Source organism: Carassius gibelio, chromosome A7, assembly GCF_023724105.1.
Source record: "Carassius gibelio isolate Cgi1373 ecotype wild population from Czech Republic chromosome A7, carGib1.2-hapl.c, whole genome shotgun sequence".
In the NCBI taxonomy this organism is placed as follows: Eukaryota; Metazoa; Chordata; class Actinopteri; order Cypriniformes; family Cyprinidae; genus Carassius; species Carassius gibelio.
The window spans coordinates 2812485-2838873 of NC_068377.1; the positions used below are offsets into that span (position 1 = coordinate 2812485).

General features: G+C 37.9%; 1 protein-coding gene across 6 annotated transcripts in view; it reads left to right on the plus strand.

Moving 5' to 3' along the window:
- Positions 1 to 736: 736 nt before the first annotated feature.
- Positions 737 to 26389, plus strand: part of LOC128016416 (multiple PDZ domain protein) — a 77351-nt gene continuing 51698 nt past the window's right edge. For 5 of the 6 annotated variants that reach the window (XM_052600891.1, XM_052600892.1, XM_052600893.1 and 2 more), the window contains exons 1-9: positions 737 to 896; positions 4616 to 4680; positions 6773 to 6942; positions 10464 to 10574; positions 10765 to 10904; positions 12306 to 12519; positions 15299 to 15427; positions 21488 to 21676; positions 22524 to 22626. In XM_052600891.1, the coding sequence (XP_052456851.1) occupies positions 4665 to 4680; positions 6773 to 6942; positions 10464 to 10574; positions 10765 to 10904; positions 12306 to 12519; positions 15299 to 15427; positions 21488 to 21676; positions 22524 to 22626 (1072 nt within the window). In that variant the 5' untranslated portion in view covers positions 737 to 896; positions 4616 to 4664. The remainder of the gene's footprint in view (positions 897 to 4615; positions 4681 to 6772; positions 6943 to 10463; positions 10575 to 10764; positions 10905 to 12305; positions 12520 to 15298; positions 15428 to 21487; positions 21677 to 22523; positions 22627 to 26389) is intronic. The other variant, XM_052600896.1, reaches the window with a different exon arrangement.

The window sequence follows — 26389 nt, forward strand, 5'->3', positions numbered from 1 at the left end:
AAATATTGAGTATACATACAACCATACAGAGCTAAAGTACTGTTTATTACTGTATTTATACAAATCATATAGTTATAAACATTTTATTTTCTCTCTGTTTACATTATCATACTATTACCACCTACATAATGTTTTTTTAAATAAACATTTATTTATTTAATTTTTAATAAATGGTTTCAAGAAGCACCTTTGCAACCTTTTGGTTGAAGGATCTGTATGGCGGAAAATGATCCTTTGAGTTATTAAAACATTGTTAATAAAATAACAAATTGTTTCCCTAAGAACTGTTTATTGAACGTTTCTTTGAGGAGACAAACTGGCTATTCTATTGAACTGGTATGAAAAAAAAAATATAAAATACTAATAATAATCCTTTTAGAACCCTTATTTTGAAGAGTGTTCCCTTCAATACCACTATCAAACCAAAAATAAGTAATAAATAAGCTATTAATTGGAATTTATCCAAAAGAGGAGAAACGGGAGAGGAGAGTGGGTCAGGTATGTCTGCAATCTTTGCCCAGTGGAATGTGAAAGCAGTGTGGGTTGTTCTTTCCCTGTTAATGTTCTTCAGTGCAAGCTCACGGAATGCCAACTTTCCCATGTGACAACTAGCCCCGGTGGTTATATATCTAGGCCTACTGACTATTTGATAATCTGAATGTGGTAATAAAATATTCCTGAACCAAGCAGGCTCTCCTCTCTTATCTATTCCAGAGCAGTTTCCTTCAGATGTCTGAGAGGGTTCAGTGGTCGCGGCAGCCACGGAGCGGCGCAGGAGTGTGTGTGTGTGTGTGTGTGTGTGCGGGGCGGCTCCACTTTCAAACACAGCGCCCATCTTTAACACAACACAACATAACCGGACAGACCCCGTCCCGTAGCGAGATACTGCCGTTCATGTAAGTTATTCTCAACAAAACTCGATATTCTTCGCGAATGTGTGTGAATGGCGCGGCGCGGCGGGCTTTGATGTGATCAGGTTACATTGTAACAAACGCGCTTTTGTTGGAATGATAGAATGTCGCGCGCGCATCATCGATCCTTTGATGTCCGCCGCCGTGAATCGTTGTTTTAATATCATTTCCCGCACTTTATTTGCTCCGTTTGCTCAACTTTTCCCGTCGTTCGTCGCGCCAGCAGCCTGTTGCTTCATCCGCTCGGTACGAAAAGCGGATTTTATTCCCGACAGGCCCGTGGACACAAAGAGATCAGCGAGTAACGGGACACGCGCTATCTGACTCACTGTCCCAAAAACACGCTTTTATCTGCCAGGTCTTGATTTAGTTGCTACATGACGATCACGTTACAGCTGTCATCTCTTCTGGGTTTGAAACTTATGTGTGAGTTTACTGTTAACCTTTGTCCTAGATACAATTTTGCCATTTAAAAACAGAGAAATGCGTCACGATTTAATGATTACGTTCTAAAAACGGCGACGATCCAATCAAAGAGTGAAATAAACAGCGCGCTTCAGAGATTCAACTATTGTAGATCTTTGTGTGTGTGTGTGTGTGTGTGTGTGTGTGTGTGTGTCCCTCATCTGTGACATCATTTCCACCAGCAGCAACAGTTTTGTTACTAAAGTGAATAGAACACTTGGTTACCAAGGAGACGAGCATGCGATGAAACATTAGACATGACACTTTTGAGCACTTATTTATTTATTATCATTATTATTATTGTTATGTTTCATTACCAATCAAACTGCCAAATTATGAAAATATTATTTAATTATGTGTGCTTAGTCATAATTAATAAATCGGTAATTCTATTCCAGTTTATTTCTAGTATGTAATTTACCACAGACTAAATACTTTTAGATGTACAGTGTAAGAAATCATTTTTCAAAGTGGTAGGCAAAACATATTATTGGAATACATTCGAATGCATTTTTCTTTCTAATTCAAAATTTTATATTTCATTCATTTTTACTTGCCATTTCTTTGTAATTATTTGCGAAATACTTGCAATTTCTGAGTGAAAATAGTTTCAAAGTAAATCCTACATCTTTTTTTCAGTCTATTAAAAATGACATTTGTTGGTTGCGGAAATTTGACAAATATTAAAAAATGTTGCTTTGCTGCTTGTGTTCATATCGGACATTACTAGTAGGCAAACTGAACTAGTGAGATGGTAAAAACTGGGACTTCAGGGCCAAAAACACCCAAACTGACCCATCAGACCCATCTCTGTGCTCCGGTCTTTATTTGTGAGCTCCGTTCTTCTGTCATAACTTCATCACACTGTAATTGCAGAGTAATAAACACTACTTGTACCTAACTTTTTGTCTTTTGTACTAGTGGTGGCTGCATGTTGTTTTCCTCTTGTGAAACAGGATTGTGTGTAGGAGGAAAAAGACTTTATCTTCTCCTGTGTAGCGTCTTGCAGTAGATGTCACAGTCAACGTTAATTAAAACCGTGGGAAGCATGATGGGAGGGAGAAGAAGTTAATCCTCACGTAAGAGCATTAGTCCTTGTGACGACAGCAGCGAGGCTTGCGTATGGAGGGCTTTCAGCCGAGCTGACAGTATTCAGCAGCACTGACTCTTATTGCTCTTCTAATGCAGGGGTTTTGCTTCAGGACTGAGATTTGATTGAAGATGACAAAGTGCTCCCTACAAACAAACAATCATTTCTAAATGACGCTCTTGGTAGCCAGTTATGCAAAGGATGTAACAAAAAGCAGTAAACTCTGTTTATCCATATTGCCTGTATTTAATACAGTCTGAGTTATTTTTAATTTATTTACATCCCTGTTCAAAAGTTTGGGGCTGGTGAACGTGTTTGAAAAAAATATTCTGCTCACCAAAGTCTGTTTTTATTTGATCGGAAATACATTAAAAACAGGGAAATATTTTTATGATTTACAACAGCTGTTTTCGATGTGAATATACTGTAAACTGGAATTTATTCCTGTGATTTAATGCTGTATTTTCAGCATCATTACAACAGTCTTCAGTGTCACATGATCTTCAGAAATCATTAGAATACGCTGATTTCTCAAGAAACATTTCTGATTATTATCAATGTTGAAAAGAGTTGTGCTGCCCAATGCCTATTTATTTCAGGATTCTGAATGAAAGTATGAAATAGAATTATTTTGTAACATTAATGTATTTTCTGTGATATCAGAAACAGTCGAACGTGTAGATAACAGTGTCCTATCAACAAAAGTGCTGCAGACGCTGTCCAGACTGCTGATAGGGCAAGAATTGGTCTCTGGCTGAGCTCTGATAGGAAATAACGCACACTGGACTGTTTCACGTCAGCACGGCTTCTTCTGTAAACCTCGTCCTCCTCTCATTGTGATCAGTGATGATAAAAACTCTCACAATGGCAGCTATTCACCGCAGACCTGTCGCTTACAGGCGTCTCTAAAGAAACCAGAGCCAGTCTCTGTGTCCCGTCGTCATGGTAACCGCGGGGAGGTCAGACGAAAGCCCGTCTGCCCACGAGTCACATGACCTCTCTGAGATCTGAGACTGGAATTTGCAGTTCCTCCGAGTGCCTGAACACAGACTGCGTTCGGTTGCTTTCAGACCAGTTTTGATTCATCTGCAGAGTCGAGGGAAATGATTAACAAATGCTCAAAGTGTTGCTCAATAGCTCTGTCTGAGGAACAGACTCATCTCCACTGAAGCTCTCACACTTTTCTCCTTTCTGCAAACACAAGCTGCTGCTCTACATTCATTTACTATCATTTGTATTCAAGAGAATTACATTTAAACCTGCATTTCTGTTGTATCAGTGTTATTTTATTATTATTTATATAGTCTTAAAGTATATTCACTTTTTGAATTAGCTTTTACTATTTTTATTTTTTTTCTGTTTTTATTTTAATTTGAGTTTGTTTTATAGATTTTATGTCATTTCATTAGTTTTTTAAAAAATATTTCTCTATAGCTTTCTTTTCTTTTTTATTTCAGCTTTAGTAATTTAAGTGTCATTTCAATATTTCATATCTGACTATAGTTGTCAAGTCAACATTTCAAATTTTATTTAAGTTTTTTTTTCAGGCTTTTATTTTTATATTTTCATTTTAGTTTGAAGTTTTATTCATTTTATTAGCTTTTTTCATAGAAATTATTTCTTCTTATTATTATTATCTATGCCTTTAATTTTTATTTTTTATTATTATTTAGATTTTATTTTTTGTTATATTTGATCAGTTTTAGTAATTTCAGTATCTCAGTTTGCTGGCAAGGAAACGTTTTTCTTTACCCTAATATTAATATTTAATTTCTAATTTATTTCAATTACTAAAAATAAAATAGAAAAGGGAACACATAGTCACTATGAACTAAGAATTTTCCCTAAACAAACTCCTAATTTGCTGCTTATTAATAATTATTGTTAAGTTTAGGTATAGTGTAGGATTAAGGGATTTAAAATATGGTCATCCAGAATAAGCCGTCAATATGTGCTTGATAAGTACTTAAAATACTAGTAATAAGCATACTAGTTCATAGTGAGAACTGGTCCTTTAAATAAAGTGTTAACGTTTTAGTTAACAGTAATAACATTGCAATGCATTGTATGCTATTGTTTCTGTATTTAAAAATATAAAATGACTGTCATGTCATTGTTCCTTTAGTCAAAGTCTAAATGTTGATTTCAGGTGTGACGTGTAATGAGGAAAGACAACAGAGAGAGGAAGGACGTGTAACATGATCGAAACAATGGGTAAGTTCATTTATTTTTGCATTTCTGTGGAACTATGGCCTCTGATGTCTGATTGAACTGTAGAGGATTGTGGGTAATGGGTTACGAACCAGAGGGTAGTTACGTTTCTCTGTAAAATGAGACGATGAGACAAGATATATGACCTGGACAAGTTCTTGAAAAGTTTTGCCAGATCAATCTGTGTGATATATTATAAGACGGTAGTTTGGGATTTTATGTCGAAGAGTAGTCATAAGTGTGCTGCTGGCGATGTTCGGTGTATAAGTGCTGGAGTTATCTGATCTTCATAACTTTCCATGACAGTCCCAAAAATATACAGCAGAAAGGAAACCAAAAAAAAGCTGAAAGAAAGAGAGAGAGTTTGACTCCGTGTGAGAGTGTGCTTGCGCTTGCTGCTTGTTGTGGGACTGTTTACAGTCAGTGGTTTCTGAAGAGGTTCACACACTCCACACACACACACTGAGAGGATGGATATGATCTGGACCGCTGCTGCACACAAACCTGCAGCCTCGAGCGGAAGAACTGATGCATACACAGAACAAGATACCAATACATGGAGAGAGAGAGAGAGAGAGAGAGAGAGTACTTTGAGCTTTGAGTCGGAAATGAGCAAATACAGCCCTGGGCTGTGCTTCCCACAGCATAAGGAGATTGTACAAACCTTTGGCTTGATGTATTTGTATTACTTAAAAATTGCTGTCCATTTGAATTACACAGATTTAACATAAACTAATGAACTTAAAGTGATGCAGTTTGCCAGTCACACGTTAATGAAACCTGTCAGAAAAAAAACAGGTTTGAAACAAGTCAGATTTTTATTTAAAAAATGCATTTATTTGAAAAGCTTAGAATCAGCAGAAATCTATGGAAGCCTGTTTCGACCACTGAATAAAAAAGTCTCTCACAATCTCTTACAATTCAGACTTTTTTTCGGACATATTGTGATTCCAACTAGTTTTATGACATAAACTCACAATTCTGACTTTTATTCTCAGAAGTGAAAGATGTAAACTCACGATTGTGTGTTAGATAGTCAGAATTGAGAGATATAAACGCAGTTGTAAGAAAAAAAGTCTATAAATATATATTTTTAATTTATAACTCACAATTCTGAGAAATACATCAGAATTTAACCTTGCAATTGTGAGAAAAATCTTGAGATAAAAAGTTGCGTTGTTTCATTTTTTTATTCCATGATGGAAACGGTATTCCATAAAAATCTACTAATCGTCAAATCGATTGAACATATTAAGATTAAATGTGTCTATATAAGCATAAAATATGACCAACTCTGAAATAAGCGATGTTTAGTTAGTTAAAAAGTATGCAGTTTAAACAAATCAGATTTATTAATGATAAACAAATAAAGCCGGTTATTGTTTATTTACCTTTAGGTTATTAGTTCTATTACAAAAATCTGACCTATGTACGTGTGACTGACAAATATGCATCGCATTAAGTTAACGGATGCATATTTTACATGCATGTTAAATTTAGGCCTAAATATTTATTTGAATGTACATAGGTGTACAATATTGTGAAATGCAGTCCAGATCTCTTAAATTAGTGCACAACAGTCAAAGATCATATTATGTAATATGAGCACAGTTAAAAAGCTCTATCCTATAAATTGTCCCGACCAGTTTTTAAGACAGCCATGAGCAAGTTGCTCCAGCTTTTTCCACTGTGAATTACTGGCTTTTCTCTTGCTCTTGTTCAGTGAGAGGAATGCATGATATAGCGTCTGTACCCACGAGGCATCAGGCTGTGCCATTAAAAGACAAAGCACCTCCTCACAGCAGTGAAATCCTCCACAGAAAACACTCCGGAGATGAATGGATGGGAATACACTATTTCCTCAATTATTGAAATATTCCTTGAATATTGAAGCGGATAATGTACCTGTGTGAGAAAGAAAGTGAATTATAGAAAACATTTCTAGCGCAGCTCATCTCAGACTGACGGATCTATCACCGCTTTAGTGAACAAACGGCTGGCGATGCAGGAATAGTGTCTGTGATCGGAAATCATTTCTGGCGGTGGTCTCCAGAGTGTCATTACAGGTGTGTGTGTGTGTGTGTGTGTGTGACAGATACCCAGCGTTGTCTGCAGGCCGTGGAGAGGTTACAGTCTCGCTTGAAAGAAAAGGGAGCAGACGTTCCTGCCGAGGAAAAGCTGAATCTTCTGAAGGCGGTTCTGCAGAGTCCTCTGTTTCACCAGATCCTCGCGCTGCAGAAATCAGTGCAGCACCTGAAGGAGCATGTAAGAACAAAACACAACACAACACAAAATCATATTTCTCTAACTACAAAACATTTCAAAACAAATTTGGACCTAATAATTTGTTCAGAAATCAGATGGATTTGTTCATGAATTGGAGTTTGCATTTAACTTGGTGGCTACATGTGTGATCATGTGACGAAAATGTGGAATATTACTGCTTGAAATGTGTATGATATTATATATATATAAAGTTTATTTTATATTTAAAAAAAAAACAAAAAAAATATTAAGCAAGGATGCATATAACGCTAATGCTGTACTATAATGCTGTACTTTTGAAAATGTTGTATGTTTTCAACATTTATGATAATAAGTGTCGTTATTAATACTTGACCACCAATAGTAATTGATAATACCTAGCAACAAATCAGCACATTAAAATGATTTCTGAAAATCATGTGACACTGAAGACTGGAGCAATGATGCTGAAAATACAGCATTGATCACAGAAATAAATCACATTTTACAATATATTCACACAGAAGGAAGTTATTTTAAATTGTAAAAATATTTCACAATTTCACTGTATTTTGGATCAAATAAATGCAGCCTTGATGAACAGAAGAGACTTTCAAAAAACATATATATATATAAGTTTATATATAAAGAGAGAGGGAGAGAGACTCATGTCTTTGGTCATTTCAGACATGCTGTAATCACAACTAATCTTAAGATTTGTGTCTCCGTTAATTATTCAATGACATGTTTTGACAGTCTGCTTTGAATCTTTGCTGCCCTGATCTGATTGAGATTAGATGATTATTCAAATCCCAAACAATACAAATGCTGTGAAATATTCAGAAGTAAGACGCAGCCTTATTATTTAGGGAGAAGCTTCACTGCTCGGGCAGATTTAGGGGTTTTGGAGCTCTGTGTGGACTTGGAGAGTTTGGCACCGGCAGCCGTTCGGTCTGAAGTATGCGAGTTATGCTGGAACAGAGGAATGGAGATTATCAAATCCCCAGCGGCGTCCCCTCGTGCTCTCTTCACTCACATACTTATGAACCACAGAGAAGAACACTGTTAACAGCCTGTGTGGAAGAAGGAAACCATCTAAAGTCAGTCTAAAAGTTATGGACTCATATAGAACAGAGCTAGAGAAAAGAAGTGAGCTTAGTTGTATAGACAGTGCACTTGTAATCTACTTAAATATGCAGATAATATAATATAAATAAAATAAAAGACCACTTAAGTGACTTAAAGAGAGACACTTTCATGACTGTTTCTGAACACACTTAAGTGCACTTTTAAAAACATGTTAAGTACTAGATTATCACTTTAACTTTTGTGTGTTGTTTGTTTCATACTCAAATGCAACTTCATCATTACAAATATATATTAACTACATTACAGACAAATTTTAATAGAAGTGACATTAAAGTATATTTTAGTTTATCATAAATGCTTGTTGGTACACTCAGAAGTACTTTAACCATATTTCAAAGACAATAGAAGTAATTATAGAATTACATATAAAGATGTACTTAAGTTCTACTTAAGTGGGTCAAAAACTCTCATTTAACATATTTAAACTATAATACATTTTAATTTAATAATAAAAAAACTTGCAATACGTTGAGTTCACACTTAAGCATACATACCTATTTCCATAATAAGTGCTATTTTTAACAGTATTCTAAAGTTTTGCTTTTTTCACAAGTGGAGAGACACACATTGGTGGATTGTAATACATTTTACTTTAATGACTGTTTCTGAACACACTTAAGTGCACTTTTAAAAACATGTTAAGTACTAGATTATCACTTTAACTTTTGTGTGTTGTTTGTTTAATGCTCTAAATTGCAACTTAATCATTACAAAAAGTGAAATTAAATTATATTTTAGTTTATCATAAATGCTTGTTGGTACATTCAGAAGTACTTTAACCATATTTCAAAGACAATAGAAGTAATAATATAATTACATATAAAGATGTACTTAAGTTCTACTTAAGTGGGTCAGAAACTCTCATTTAACATATTAAAACTATAATACATTTACTTGCATAATACAAAAACTTGCAATATGTTGAGTTCACACTTAAGCATACATACCTATTTCCATAATAAGTGCTATTTTTTAAAGTATTCTAAAGTGTGCTTTTTTCACAAGTGGAGAGAGACACAAGTAGATTGTTACATGCATTTGCTATAGGAAGTTTGTTACTTAGGCCAAATGAAACATCATGATTGCTTTTAGCAAACACCTTTTAATAACCTGAGAAGATTTTCTTCCGGTCTGTTGACGTCTCTCCACGCTAACATGCCAACTGCTGCGTCTGGCTTTGTCTGTGTCGCTGTAGTTACCAGAATGCAGAGAGAGAGAGAGAGAGAGAGAGAGAGAGAGAGAGAGAGAGAGAGATGTGGGTTCATGTGTGAAGTGGAGCAGAAGTAATTTCTGAAACGCAGACGAGCCAAACTGGAGGCCTAATCCTCTTACACAAGAAGCCCAACAAATACACGCTCTCGCAGAGCTGACATAGTTTAGAGCGCATTCAAAGCTTGTGCACGATCAGCAACCGAGCTGAGATTCTGCGGCGCTTAATCTGAAGAGCCTCTGGGAGACGTTTATGAACATTAATGTTTACTGCAGCAGAGTGAAGTGCACAGAAGAGCCGTATAAAACCTGCAGAACTTGACATAGTTTGTTAAAGAGAGTTCGCCCCAAAAATGGAAATCCTGTCATCATTTACTCATTCCAAAACCATTGTTTCTGTCTTCTGTTGAACGCAAAATAAGATATTTTACCAAAAGGTGACGGTACACATTTAGACTAACCCAACTTTTGGGTAAAACAATGTAATGTAAAAATGTAACCCAACGGTTGGGTTACTCCATATTTGACCCAAATTTGGGTTAAAACAACCCAGCATTTTTTAGAGTGTAGCCATTGACTTCCATAGTATGGAAAGAAATACAGTGGAAGTGAATAGCTACCGTCAAAACTTTTCTTTCTTTGGGTGAATAAATAATAAATGACAGAATTCTCATTTTTGAGTGAACTATTCTTTTGATAAATTAGCATCGTGAGATGTTCTTGTGGAAAAGACTCAGAAATGCTGATATAACAGCAAGGACAGAGCTGTAAATCACTGGAGTGGTTTAATAAGCAATTAAATTCAAGCAAACAGCAAATGTTTTAAGGAAATGACTTTACACACTGCAATGTGAAGTGCTTGTTATTTTTCTCACAGAGAGATGCTTTTTTGGGGCACGTTTTGTCGCGGTAATTGATGTGAAATGGATCGTACTTCATCAGGAGCGTGCGATCGAGTCGAGGAGGGAAATAAAAAGTTAATTAAGCAGCTCCTGGATGTAATGAAAAACATGTGTGCGCAGATGGCTGGGAGGACAAATTATCACCCGAAATGATCAAAACAAATGAGTTTTCCACGCGCTCTCAGGACTATTTATATTTTTAGATGCTCAGTGTAAGAAGCTAAACACTTGGAAAACACACAGAGCGAGGAGTAATTTGGGCTGTTTTTCTGTTTCTCTCAGACTCCATATATTAACCCTGATCTGAAGGACAGCGATGAAGGATTCTCAGCTCAGCTCAATGGACAACCTTCATCTGAAGAGTACAAACACATCATCCGCTCCATGGCTCAGGTGACACACAACATCCATCTCTGTATCATTCACCATTTAACCCCTAAACTCTCAAATGGCCCTTTAATAGTAAATAAGATACCACACATTTAGTCATTTACTTTCTGAGAGTGAATTCAAACTGATGTGTGATTGTGACTGTATGTGTTGTTCTCTCTCTCTCTCTGTGTGTGTGTGTGTGTGTGTGTAGGGTCGGTACGTGACTCAAATCGACCTGCTGAAGCCGGTATCAGGTGGTTTGGGCTTCAGTGTTGTTGGCTTGTGTAGTGAGAACCGTGGAGAACTTGGCATTTTCATTCAGGAGATACAGGCTGGAAGTGTGGCATACAGGTCAGAACAAATACACACACACCTCACACACACACACACACATTTAAAAAGTGGGTTCATCCCATAGGCGTAATGGTTTTTATACTGTAGAAACTGTATATTATATCGCCCTTCACCAACCCTACACCTAACCCTAACCCTCACAGGAAACTTTGTAAACTTTGTAAAAAAACTCATTCTGTATGATTTATAAGCGTTTTGAAAAATGGGGACATGGGTTATGTCCTCATAAGTCCCCCTCTCCTTGTAATACCTGTGTCATACCCATGTCATTATACAGAGTTGTGTCCTGATATGTCACAAAAACAAGAGCACACACACACACACTGTCAGATGATCAGTCATTTGTACACACAGCTCTTCTAGTTTGTTCCCATTTTATAAATAAAGATTACTCATATTTTAAAGAGCTGCTGCGGTTCTAATCTTAATCACAAATGTGTCACCAGTTCATGTCACGTCAGCATTTTTTGCTCAAATTCACTGCTCAAGCTAGTTTGCTGACATGTTAGTGCTTTTTAGCAGTTTGGTGCCTCCTTGTGCAAGCAAATCTCTGTCTGCTTATTATGTGGCCCACAGAAATCTACAAATATATCTTACATTGTACTACAATAACAGTGTGCTTAGTTCAACCATTAGGTCACCATTCACATTTATTTCCTTGTGAAAAAGAATTAAACTTTTACACAAAAATGTAAAAAGAGAATTTGTTAAAGAAGTAATATACTTTAAAAGAATATGCTTAAAGCTGCAGTCGGTAACTTTTGTCTCTCTAGCGGTTAATAAACAGAACTGCTTGCGTCTTGTGGAAGAACATCGTAGCCGGAACTACTTCTCTCTGTTTATGTCTATGAAGAATCACAAAGGTACTGGGTTACTCCGCCGCGGTACCCCCGAAGCAATCTAAAATAGTCCGAATATAAACACTTATTATAGGTGCACCCTAGTGATTCAGGACAAGCTAAAAACACGGTTTGGAAAATGGATTCATGGTGTACTCGCTTATTATATAAATTTTTCTACATTTTGAACACAAACAAGGTTACGGACCGCAGCTCTGATTGGTTATTTTTTACCGGGAGCGGATGTATTTCTGCAAATGGCAATAGGACACTGGGAGGAGCCAGAGGAGCTTGATTTATTCACAGATTATCTGTCTCATATACTGTCAGGACATAATGACAGGTTTAACAAATATGTAAAAAATATATTTTTACAAAAGTTACCTACTGCAGCTTTAAGGAACTGTTCACCTAAATCCCTTCAAGTCATGCTAAACTCAGTTTCAAAAATGTCAAGCTTACTTGAAACTTGAAACCCGTCACGTTCTTTGCTCTGCAGTGATTGGGAGTTGATCTCAGTACAGTTTTTGGTTGTTAATCATATGTTCCTCTATTCCAGCGATGGAAAACTAAAGGAGGGAGATCAGATACTGGCGATTAATGGTCAGCCGTTGGATCAGAGCGTCAGTCACCAGCAGGCAATCGTTCTCCTGCAGCGAGCGTCGGACTGCGTGAGCCTCACTGTCGCCCGTGGACCCGTCCCACAGCTCTCCAGCCCCGTGGTGTCCAGGACTCCCAGTGCTGCCAGCACACTTTCAGCTCACTCCAGTGCGGTGAGGCACACACACACACACATAGATAGATAGATAGATAGATAGATATAGATATAATTCATTGGGTTGGACTAATTTTTTTATTTGAAAGGAGTCTCTTCTGCTCACCAAGGCTGCATTTATTTGATTAAAAGTACAGTAAAAAAAGTCAAATTGTGAAATATTATTACAATTTTAAATAGATGTTTTCCATGTGAATACCTTTTACAAATGTAATTTATTTCTGTGATCAAAGCTGTATTTTCAGCATCATTCCTCCAGTCTTCAGTGTCACATGATCTTCAGAAATCATTCTAATATGAGGATTTACTGCTCTAGAAACATTTCTGATTATCATCAGTGTTGAAAACAGTTGAAAATTATTATAGACTACCATTCAATGGTTCTGAGTAATAAAACAACGACTGAAGAATTTTTTTAATACATCAAGGATGCATAAAACTGGTTGAAAGTGACAGTAAAACATTTATAATTTCTGTTAACAATATTTTTTTCATCATATAATCCTGAATTCAAAACAAAATCTTCAAAACAAAAATATTGGGTTGCACAACACTTTTCATCATAATTCAAAGTGGGAAATGTTATAAAAAAGCACTCTATTCATGGAAAACAAGGGAACTATTCTATTAATTTTTTTCTGGTTATGCAACTTGAATGACAAATATATTGTTGAAAGTGGTATAAAAGTTCTGTTTCATGTCTCCTGAGAACCAAGGTATGACTAAGCCTGTGAATATTCCTGCTGTGCTTAGTGGGGAGCAGCACATAACAGAGATGTGACACAGCCCTTTATAAAAGGATTCGGCCCCCTGCTGTCCTGCTTTCAGGATCGGAGATCTTGCAGTTTCTTTGAACTTCATAGTTATTGTTCCTAACATCTGTGAACTGGATAAAGCACTCAAAGTTGTTAAGAGTTAAAAACAATAATCGTCAGAATAAAAAGAAATTGTCTGCATCGAGTGATGCCCTACCAGGCTCTCACTGAAAAAAAATGTGAAGACCCCAAACTCACTTACATACTTTTGAATCACCACAGAGTGACTAGAGTTTAAAGGTGTTTACCAACCGGATCCTACTTTTCTGGAAAGTTTCCAATGTCAAGCAGCTCTGAACTCCAAAACAGCTTTGTTTTGGCCTGCTTTTGTCATCACACAAGTTTGTTTTCCTGACTTCTTTGTGCTAGATTTACTAGTGATGCACCGAAATGATAATAACCGGAAAAATCAAGATGCACTTGGCTGATAACTGAAATGGAAAATAAAAAAGTGATGTATCTTGCCACATTAAAGAGCGTCGTATTTTGGGATAAAATTGACAGACTTTGAAAGTAACTTAAAGTAACAAAGCTCAAAGCCTATTGTGATTATTGCATGGCAGGTGCAGTAAATAATGTTTAGTTTAAATTCATGGATCAACAGAAAACAGCTTAGACTGAAAGATCGATCTTGAGATTTAAGAGTCAATATCAGGTTAATCCAACATTGTGTTTATCTATTGTAGTTTATCCATATGTTGTGCATCAAACAGACACCGACAGTCAAAACACGCTATCAGAGAAACTGGAAAATGGACCACAAAACCAGTCTGAAGTCTCTGGGGTATATTTGTAGCAATAGCCAAAAAAAAAAAAACATTGTGTGGGTCAAAATTATAGATTTTTCTTTTATGCAAAAAATCATTAGGATATTAAGCAAACATCATGTTCCATCAAGATATTTTGTAGATTTTCTACTGTTAATATATCAAAACTTTTTGATAAGTAATATGCATTGTTAAAAATTAATTTGGACAAAATAAAGGCGATTTCAAGGCGATTTTCTCAGTATTTAGATTTGTTTTGCACCTTCTGATTCCAGATTTTCAAATAATTGTATCTCAGCCATTTATTGTCCGATCCTAACAAACCATACATCAATGGAAGGCTTTCAGATGATGTATAAAATCTCAATTTCAACAAATTGACACTTAAGACTGTTTTGGTTGTCCAGGGTCATGTTTCTTCAAACCATTTTTGGAGCTTCTGCACATTGGGAAATGAATACTGAGACAGACAGAGCACAGTTTTGCAATTCAGACTTCACTGAATAGCATCATCAGCTAGCATGGAAAAAGGGAGGTGATCTCTAGTGCCTGTGTGATACGTGATAGTCTTCATTCGTGTCCGGTGGTGTGTCATTCCATCAGGAGCGTAACTGTGTCGTGAGCCACTCCTGAAGGAGTCTCTTTCACAGGCGTCTTTGCAGCAGCAATGTGGTCATCTGCCTTCATGTGGGTGAGTTGCCTTCCTGACTCTAATGATATTGGTCATCCACTGGCATAGACCATCAGGAACCACCAGTTAAGACTGGAGTGATGAGTTCAACAGTCAAAGGACTGGCATGTTATGGTCACTTGAACAACGTGCATTATTCGTGAAATGTTTTCCAAAGAGGGAAAGCATGAGTTGTGCTCTTAGAGTGCTGGCTGCGTCACATCTCTTTTGTTGGTCTTGTATTTTGATCCCTGTGACCCAGCTAACAAGGAACATTCTCAGAACATCTTCTCTCAAAGTGACAAACAAGTGGTTTTCCAGCAAGAACGTTCAAAAGTAACGTTCTTATAATGTTTGCAAAATTATAAATCTGAATGTTCCCCTAATGTTTTAAGCGTTTTTAAAACAACTGCGTATTTTGAACATTCCGAGAACTTGACACAAACTATTTAAGCTATTTAACTACTTTTTAACATCATGATGGTTAACCTTATTTGTAATTGACCCCATTGTGTGCCATTTTAGGCCCACTGGACTCATGTGGAGACGATCGAGTTGGTGAACGATGGAACTGGTTTGGGCTTCGGGATTGTTGGCGGTAAAACCACCGGCGTTATTGTCAAAACGATCCTACCTGGAGGCATCGCTGACCAGGTAAGTGCACCTTTGACCTTTTTATGCAGTGTTAATACCAGTTGTGTTTCTGTCTCTGTCTGTCTGTATGCCCCACGCTCTGACCTGTTGTCCTGTCCTTTACTTTTTTGCTTTCCTTTCAAGCAATTAAAGAAAGACAAGTAAAAAAAAGTAGGGCTGTCAATTTAATTACGTGCAATTTATTTTAGAAAAAAAAATAACATGTTAAATAAAGCGCATTTAATGCACCCGCGTCACCTAGATCTGTGCTTACATTGCATGGAGTTGTTGATGAATGACTGACTGTGACTGTGTGATTTAGCATATGAATGCATTTAATTGCACCTAAAATTCAAGATATGAGGGTAAAAAATGCCCTTATATGAGAATTTGTCTTCTATTTATATCATATGATATAGTTTAGCAATATTGCACAAGCAAGACAGCTCTTTTCCCGAATATCCGCACCATTGCAAATAGGGCTGTGTATTGCCAAGAATCTGTATCGTATCGTACGTATCGTATCACAATACAGGGGTTGCGATACTACTGTATAAATTGTGATTACATTAAACATTATTGAACCACTTTTTGTGCAGTATGAGTAAAGGGGGATAAATTAAAGTGCTTGCAGGATCCTTTAGTTAAATGTATAATTTTATAAAAAGACCACACATACAGTATATATGTATATGTATATTTGACCCGACTTTAAAGGTTCACAGTTTCAGTGTACAATTTTGTCACAAAATTAATACAGATATTGAACCTTTCCACTTGGATTTTACAGGTTTTAGTTAGTAATTTAGTAGATGTTTTTATCCAAAGCGACTTACAAATGAGGACAATGGAAACAATCAAAAACAACAAAAGAGCAATGATATATAAGTGATATAACAAGTCTCAGTTAGCTTAACACAGTACACCTAGCAAGGGCTTTTAAATAATATAATAAAGAAAAAGAAAACAGATATAACAGAAAAAGAACAGAGCAGGCTAGTGTTAGGGTGCTTTCACACCTGCTTCATTTAGTTCGGTTGAATCGAACCAGAGTTCGTTTCCCCGTTTGGTCCTGTTCGTTTGGACAGGTGTTAAAGCAGCAATCGCACTCGGGTGCACACCAAAAGTGGACCAGCTTGAAGAGGAGGTCTTGGTACACTTTCAAACGAACTCTGGAGCGGTCTGTTTGTGGTGAGAACGTGATCCGGCCTCGAACAGACCCAACTGCAAAAAGTACTGATAATTTTTGGACTAAACCAGCTGCCGTAGTCAGCTGCGCTGTGCATTATGGGATGATGAAGTGTTTGTACTTTAGCATGGCAGCTCATGGACAAACTTGGAGTAGTGAGGAGGTGCGGTGCCTCATAGAAATAATTAAGAGTTAAGAAGAATTAATGCACGCCTCTGCTTGAAGTTACAAGCGATGCACGTTCACCGTTTGTGCATTAGAACGTTGTTTTCAAGCCGCATCCGCGTAATGTGACTGCATTTTGGTTTGGTTCATTTTTGGTTTCAACTGGTTCGGACCAAAGCAATCAGTGTGGTGTGAAAAGGAACCAAAAAAGCTGAAAAATGCTAAAATGTATATTTGTTTGCCCTTGGTTCGGACCAAATGAACCGAACTAGAGATGTGAAAGCACCCTTAGAATAGTGAGTGCTAAAATTAGAGGGTCAAATAAATATGAAAGAGATGGGTTTTAAAAGTCCGTAAAAGTGACTCTGTGCTTCTTTGGGATGGCACAATCAAGTGACGTTCATTTGCAGAACGTAAGCTTCTAGAGGGCACATAAGTTTGAAGTATTGCTGCCAAAATGAGAGAAAACTGCAGTTGCGGGGTGCAGCAGGTGGAAGAGTCGCCCCGCGACTGCAGTTTTCTCTCATGTTGGCGGCGTTTTGTGCAGTTTGTGCAGTGCTCGCATCCCGGTTTCGTCAGTTCAACGTGGCGTGAAAAAATTAAGTGACGTGCTGATGAAGTCAAAAAGTTGGTGTTTATTCCAAAATGTGAAAAACAAAGACTTTCCAAAATAATTCAAATTATATTTACAGTGTAACTCAAAAAGTAGAAAAACATAAAATAAAAATAAATACAAAAAATAGAAAAATAAAATTGTACAAAGTTTAAATGTACAAACAAAACTTTTGGCTATGTCAATAATTTGACCCAAAAATCAAGCAAGCAACTTTTCCCCGTTAGCCTGCTCTGAGGTGTCAATCAACCCTGATACCCAACCTCTACGTTGTTGTAACCTGTTGTCTTTTGTTGGTCCTGACTCCCTCTCAATATCCACAGAACTAAAAGGCAAAGTTTGTAATGGATTATCTGGGTCTGGGTTGAGTGTTGTCTGTACTACTTGCTTTGACTGAGCCCTTGTCACTACCCCACACCATTCTGTGTCTTGCAGTAATTCAGCCAACACTGGCATATCTGTGCCAAGGAGTATGGGATAGGGAAGAGTCTCAGCTATTCCAACCTTCATCAAATAAGACTGATTTAAGACCTCTATATACACTTCTGCTGTAGGCAATGGAGTGTTGTCACCATGTACACAGCAAACAGTAACCGTCTCTACATCATTCCAGTCTTGTCTGGGCACAAATCTGCGCTGTACTAATGTATATGTACAACCAGTATCTACCAAGGCTAAAACTGGTCTACCATTTAACAAGACAGATCTAACTGGCTGTGAGTTGCATTTCCCGGGGTATGACTGAACTGGATGAGGGACATAACAAAGGCTTGCTGTTTTGGGTTTCTTCAGGGGGCAAAGAGGTCTAGTATGTCCTGGCTGACCACAATGATAACATACAACATCATCTTTAACTACCCTCTGTGAAGCTACAAGCGGAGTAGTGGTTTTACTTTGTGGGAGTCTTAGGATCCCGTCTTGAGAGTTTGAACCCCCCCCCAAATCCCTCAGACTTACCCCTGATCAAAGGGAGGATTCCAGCATAGCGGAAGTTTCCTGTTCCTTTTCGGGCTGTGATATATGCCTCCGCCAGTCTGGCCGCCTCAGCAGCAGTGGTTGGATCATGCTCCTTGACCCAAGTCCACATGTCTGGGTACAAGACTCTTAGGAACTGTTCCAGAACAAGTGCCTCCATAATATCCTCTTTATTGCTGCTGGAGTAGTGCACCCACTTGCAAAACAGGTCTTTCAGTCTGATGTAAAGCTCATGTGGTGACTCATCCCCAGGGGTGTTTAGGTTACGGAACCTCAGCCTATAAGTTTCTGCATTGATTTCATACTTTTTCAATATTGCGGTCTTAACTACATCATAGTCTTGTGTACTTGAAGGGTCCATTGCAACAAACGCCGATCTGGCCTTACCAGTTAGCAACGGTATGAGGTGAATGGCCCAGTCTTCTTTAGGCCACTGGTATACCTCTGCCAGTCTCTCAAATGTCAGCAGATAGTGCTCAATATCATCAGAGTCCTCCAGTCTCGCAAGCCGTGGCTCCCGGTCTAACACCCTTGGCGCTGGTTTGTCGCACCTTGCTCCATGACTGATACGTAAAAACAAGAATGTCCACGTCACCTCAGCGGTACAAAAAAAAAACTTCTGACACCAACTGTAACAGAGACAGTGGTGCGCCAACTGCTACAAGGTGTTCAAGCAGTGGCGGCACCCCTGCTCTGGATGTACCGGCCGATGGAGGCGTGAAAAAATGAAGTGACGTGCTGATGAAGTCAAAAAGTTGGTGTTTATTCCAAAATGTGAAAAACAAAGATTTTCCAAAATAATTCAAATTATATTTACAGTGTAACTCAAAAAGTAGAAAAACATAAAATAAAAATAAATACAAAAAATAGAAAAAAAAAATTGTACAAAGTTTAAATGTACAAACAAAACTTTTGGCTATGTCAATAATTTGACCCAAAAATCAAGCAAGCAACTTTTCCCCGACTCACTCTACGAGCCTCTTTACCAGACTGAGAGAAATACTTAAAAAGTATAAGCCCCTCCCACTAGGACTAAACCATTAAATAATTGATGGTAACAAATAAGTTCAAGAAAGACAAAACAATTAAATAGCAACTTAATTGTAACAAAGGCATAACTATTAGAACTAAAAACATGCAGAAATATACAACCATTTCAAACAACACAAACTAAATTCATTATTATGGTTTACTATGGCATCAAACAAACACCAATCTCCCCCTCCGGCATGAGACCAATTAAGTGTGCCTTCTATTGGCGGGAAACAGGGATTTAAAAATGGTGGCAATGTGGTGCCTGGGTTTCTTCTGTTTTTTTTTTTATGAGAAAATGTTCCAGTACGTAAGTATGACTGTTTACTTTATGTAAGTGGATAATTGAAAACAATAAACATTTAACATGCCAACCGGTTTTGTTTGTATTCTTAACAATACACAAATTAACAAAAAAAAAAATTACTCACCAAGTGTTAACCTAAACAAAAATGGTGAGAACAGGATCAACACTTAAACAATACACAATCAATTACATACACACACATACCTGGTGTTAACTGGTGTTACATTGCGCAAAACAAATATGTGTTGTTGTATGAAAAGTCTATGCATGCCTAGTGTGTTGTGTTCTAAGTCCAGTGCCAGTCTCTAGTCACAGTGCCCCACTGTGACAGTTCGGACCAAATGAACCGAACTAGAGATGTGAAAGCACCCTTAGAATAGTGAGTGCTAAAATTAGAGGGTCAAATAAATATGAAAGAGATGGGTTTTAAAAGTCCGTAAAAGTGACTCTGTGCTTCTTTGGGATGGCACAATCAAGTGACGTTCATTTGCAGAACGTAAGCTTCTAGAGGGCACATAAGTTTGAAGTATTGCTGCCAAAATGAGAGAAAACTGCAGTTGCGGGGTGCAGCAGGTGGAAGAGTCGCCCCGCGACTGCAGTTTTCTCTCATGTTGGCGGCGTTTTGTGCAGTTTGTGCAGTGCTCGCATCCCGGTTTCGTCAGTTCAACGTGGAAAATAAATACAAACTGTGAGCCTCTTGACGCGGGTCGCACGTTTCCTGACATTCAGGATTTGTACAGAGATGAAGACTGCCATCTAGGGGTGGGAAAATAAACTGAAAACGAAACTGCCATAAATCTTGTATGTTTTTTTATTTTTTTTTAAATTTCGATATTCCGTTTTTGAGAATCAATACGGTATCGCCAAACAAAATATTGCGATACTCACGTGTATCGATATTTTCTTACACCTGTAATTATAGATGTGTTATTGATTTTTGAACAAATCAAGTGAGTGAATGACTCAGTGACTCATTCGTAAAGGCTGTGATAATGCTGCCTTTGGAGAACACGTTTCAAGGTAGGAAGGCATCAAGGCACGTTCGAATAAAAAATGTTCGCTTCACTTCCTGCCTCCTGAAATACCTTCATGTAGATGTATCCTTCGCTGCCTTTGATATCCCACAATCCTGTGCGTTCTATTCCGTGATGGTCGAGCCAAAAAAAGAAAGATTGCCAGAATTCAGTATTACATTAATTAAATATTTGCTTAGTTATCACCAAAGCTCGTTTTTTTTTTATTCTAGATCATTAAACCATTACGCTGCTTCAAAAGCATGTCCGAATCAGTTGCATGAGGTGCCTTTGTGCATAAAAATCATGATAAGCAAGTCAGCTGCCTACGGTTTCTGATGCATCCAGTCACTTGCCTTGTTTTTGAATGAACTGGATGAATGACTCACTCATTAAGAAATACTGAGAAATACTTTCACCTATTTGCGGTTATAAGTTCATATTTAGAGTATAATTTTATTTTTAAATTTCAATATTAAATTAAAAAAAACATTAATATCCATTTACTCTCATTATTTATGCAATGGTGAACCAAAATGTTTCTTTCTAAAGCTGCTTTTTGTAATGTCTGTACAATGATTTTCCCATTTGACACAATAATGACCTTAAATTAACTTAAATTTAATGGGGTAGTTCCTTAGCCACAACTGATTAATTACTGTGATTAATTTGATTAATTAATCAGCACATTCACTTGAATTCAACCCAAGAATGAAAACAGTGATGGTTGTCATAAAACCTGTTCATGAAATATGCAGAAGTTCACCGTCTCTTTCACTGGTTCTAGGACGGTCGCTTGCGAAGTGGGGATCACGTCCTGCGTATCGGTGATACAGATCTGTTTGGTCTGAGCAGTGAGCAGGTTGCTCAAGTTTTGAAACAATGTGGAAACAGAGTCCGACTCCTCATCAGCCGCGGGACAGCGGATGATGCTCCTTCCACTCCTGTCACCCTGCCGACCGTCACCGAGCAACAGGTACAGCTGCATGTGATGAACAAAAGTGGAAGTCACAAAAACAGTATTATTTATAAATTGATAGTGGATTTGGGCATCCATCATGACACTCGCTGTGAGAAATGCGGCAAGTGGAGTGATACAAACGGTGAAACGGAGTTCATTTGTCACTAGAAAATTGCACTCCTCTAAGCTAATCATTATTGTAATATTGTTTGTGTCCTAGTATATTGATTAAAAACATAAAACCCTCAGTATTTAAAGAGGGAGATCACATTAGTCTTCTTAAATAACCATAGAACCATAGAACCATCCGTTTATTTTTCTACATCTTTTTGAGAGGATGATTTGCTTTGCCAAGTCTTCCCGAGACTTGTGCACTTAACTATAAAATAAAAAATATATATGCATTTTATTAGGAAAAAGCCTGAGGCCAGTGCAACAAACCCATTAAGTTAGTAATAATAATTACAAGGGAATGTTTTCTTAGCCTAATGAGTTTGTTGCAAATGGCTGCTGATCTTTAAAGACATCATACTACAGGAAGAAACATGAGAATTAGCAACAGAAATTATTAATTATATTTTGTGTTACATATAAAAAAGAACCTCATCTAAGCTAACTGTGACTGTTAATGTTCTTCCTATTGTGTAATAGTCAAGTAATATTAGTGAAAAGTGCCTGAGTATGACCAGAGAGTGTCTGATATGCTCTTTATAGAAATACTTCTGTAGATTACAACAAACTCTGTAACAGGAACGACTCTTGACTGTGTGTTTGTATGTGAAGTATAATGAAGACTTTCACAGATTCCTTTTCTTTCCTTGTCTCTCATTCTGTTCTCGCTGCTGTGTTTGTCTGCTGGCAGGGTTTCGAGGAAGAGGAGCAGGACTCTTTCGATGTGAGCTTGACGAAGAACGCTCAGGGGTTAGGCATCACCATCGCGGGGTATGTGGGTGACAAAACCTCAGGTGAGCATTGAAACATACATCGAACTGTATTAATAAACAGAACTGATGTGCAGACTCAACAAACGAATGCTTCCGTCACTACAGTTGTTGCAGCCCCACACTATAAAAAATAAATAAATAAATAAACAAATTATTATATATATTATATATATTATTATATATATATATATATATATATATATATATATATATATATATATATATATATATATATATATATATATATATATATAAACCAGATTCCAAAAAAGTTGGGACACTGTACAAACTGTGAATAAAAAAGGAATGGAATAATTTACAAATCTCATAAACTTCTATTTTATTCACTATAGAATATAGTTAACATATCAAATGTAGACAGTGAGACATTTTGAAATGTCATGCCAAATATTGGCTCATATTGGATTTCATGAGAGCTACACATTCCAAAAAAGTTGGGACAGGTAGCAGTAAGAGGCTGGAAAAGTTAAATGTACATCTAAGGAACAGCTGGAGGACCAATTTACAACTTGTTAGGTCAACTGTCAACAAGATTGGGTATAAAAAGTGCCTCTCAGAGTCTCTTAGAAGTCAAGATGGGCAGAGGATCACCAATTCCCCCAGTGCTGCGGCGAAAAATACTGGAGCAATATCAGAAAGGAGTTTCCCAGAGAACAATTAAAAAGGGTTCGAAGTTATCGTAATCTACAGTGCATAATATCATCCAAAGATTCAGAGAATCTGGAACAATCTCTGTGCGTAACACATCCATACTGGATGCCCATGATCTTCAGGTGGCAAAGTGGAAAACTGTTCTGTGGTCAGACAAATCAAAATTTATTTTTGCAAAGAGTTTTTCCAAAAAGTTATTTTTGGAAAACTGGGACGCCATGTCATTTGGAGTAAAGAGGACAAGGACAACCCAATATGTTATCAGCGCTCAGTTCAGAAGCCTGCATCTCTGATGGTATGGGGTTGCATGAGTGTGTGTGGCATGGGCAGCTTACACATCTGGAAAGGCACCATCAATGCTGAAAGTTATATCCAAGTTCTAGAACAACATATGCTCCCATCCAGACGTCGTCTGTTTCAGGGAAGACCTTGCATTTTCCATCATGACAATGCCAGACCACATACTGCATCAATTACAACATCATGACTGTGTAGAAGAAGGATCCGGGGACTGAAATGACCAGCCTGCAGTCCAGATCTTTCACCCAGAGAAAACATTTGGCGCATCATAAAGAGGAAGATGTGACAAAGAAGACCTAAGACAGTTGAGCAACTAGAAGCCTGTATTAGACAAGAATGGGACAACATTCCTATTCCTAAACTTGAGCAACTTGTCCCTTCAGTCCCCAGACCTTTGCAGACTGTTATAAAAAGAAGAGGGGATGCCACACAGTGGTAAACGTGGCCTTGTCCCAAATTTTTTGAGATGTGTTGATGCCATGACATTTTAAATCAACTTATTTTTTCCTTAAAATTACACATTTTCTCAGTTTAAACATTTGATATGTCATCAATGTTGTATTTTGCATAAAATATTGGAATTACAACTTCCTCATCATGTAGTGTGGTCTTAAGTGCAGTCTTCCTCACTGCCCTCTTCAGTGTCACCCCCACTGTCCTTCAGCTTCCTGCATGGCAGATGATGAAGATGCTGCAGATGCACTTCCTTGTCCTTGGTTTAGCCTACGAATAGCTGTCTCCATCCACAGGTCAACAGCTTGCTTTGGGTCAAATGTCTCTGTGGTCTGCTTCGACAGATGAATCTGCATCAGGGCTGAGAGACGAGCATGTGACAGACGGGATCTGTACTTGGTTTTTATTATGTTGAGATGTGAGAATCCTCTCTCGCAAGCTGCACTGCTTAAAGGCAGTGTAAGGGACAGCTTAACCACCTTGTTGATGTTGGAGTAAGCATCTGGGTGACTTGTATTTACTATTTGGACCAAGTCATACACATAAGAGGCTCCCAGGCGTTTTCCTGCCTGCTTTAAGCGCATCTATTCTGTCACAGTGGTGTCTTTGTCAAGTTGCAATGTGGCCTCATATTTCTTGAAAATGCTGCAAACTGTTGTGTTTCCGAAACTGTGGAGGTCTTGCAATTCCTGAGGCCATGTTGAAGGATCAAATATTAAGAAATGATTACATGACTTGAGGGAGTCATATCTGATTTCAAAATCTTCAATTAATCCTCTCAGTAAGTTTGTCTTGTCTCTGCCGGCATCAGCATTAGAAACAGTGTGAACTGTCCAATGGCAACCGTAAGGTCATCCTTACATTCTCCAATGGTCAGCTTTTCCTTCTGAAACTTAATGGATGCGGTCTTCAAAATGTTACCAATGTCAAGCATGTTTGACAGAAAGCACTGAAAACGCTCAGTGCAGATATGCTGCAAGTCACTGTTATCACTCGTAGCCAATTGCATTTTAATGGCTGGCAATAGTCTTGATATTTTTAACAGTTTTTCATGCCTCCATGCAGACCATCTGATATTATGAAACTTACCCAGTTTCATAAAGGAGATCCCATTTTCTTCACACAGCTTCTTCAGTTCAGCAGTTTTTTTGCGCCACATTTTTGTAAATAAATCTGCAGCAGCTTGACAACAGAGCGATTAAATGTCTCAGAATATAGAAAGTTGCGATCAGCTGATTTTGCGCAATTCTCCAGTGTGTGATACACAAAATGTGTCTCCAACCGCAGCAAGTCACTGGAGTTTTGGCACAACGCCATTGTACATACCGACGTTGACAGCAGCCCCATCTGTGCACACAGTGACCAACTTTGTAGTCCAGTCATCCAAGCCTGTGTTCTGGAGAAGTCTCACAAGTCTGTCTGTTATGGCCTGCACAGTTCGGTCAGCAGCCAATTCAATCAGTCCAATAAAGTCTGAGGTGAACTCTCCGTTGCTGGACACAGACACAATGTAAACGATTTCCTGCTCAGTTTTTGTGAAGTCCTCAGATCCATCAAGAAGCAGCTCCCAAAATTCAGCAGACTGCAACTTGGCTTGTAAATCCCTGCTGATGGCGTGGGCGATGCTTTACATGAACCTTGTGCCCACTTCACGTGAATGATAAGCACCTCCAAAATTTACTCCTAGCCGCTTCAGTAACTGAATATCCTCAGAAAAAGAAGACATGTTATGTGTGTGTTTAAAGGGGGGGTGAAATGCGCGTTTTCACTCAATATCCTGTTAATCTTGAGTACCTATAGAGTAGTTCTGCATCCTTCACAACTCCAAAAAGTCTTTAGTTTTATTATATTCATAAGAGAAAGATAGTCTGTACTGATTTTTCCCGTAAAAACACGACCGGCTGGAGGCGTGACGTGTGGGCGGAGCTAAAGAATCACGAGCGCCTGTAGGCTTTTGTGTTGAGAGCGTTTGAAAGCTGTGACTTTACCTTGAGGAAAAAAACATCATCCAAAACAAACCATGGCTAACAGTCAGATTCAGCCGTTTATTTATGATCCAGAATCAGATCCCGAGGCTGAAACTGAACGAGAGCAGCAGCAGCAATGACTCGCTCCGAGCGGGGCTCGAACCCGGGTCTCCGATGGGAGGCGGACGCACTAACAAGGAGGCAGAGATATTTGAAGCAGTTTTACTCACCGCCTGCGGTTCCAACACACAATCGTGACCCTTTTTCGTTGGGATTGCATCATCCTTAAGAAATAAACGATACGCAAATCCGGTGTCAAACTGGGCTTTGTTTGTAAAACAAGCATTTTCGAAATGCAGGGAACAAACTCCGTTGATGCTCTGTAAAAATAA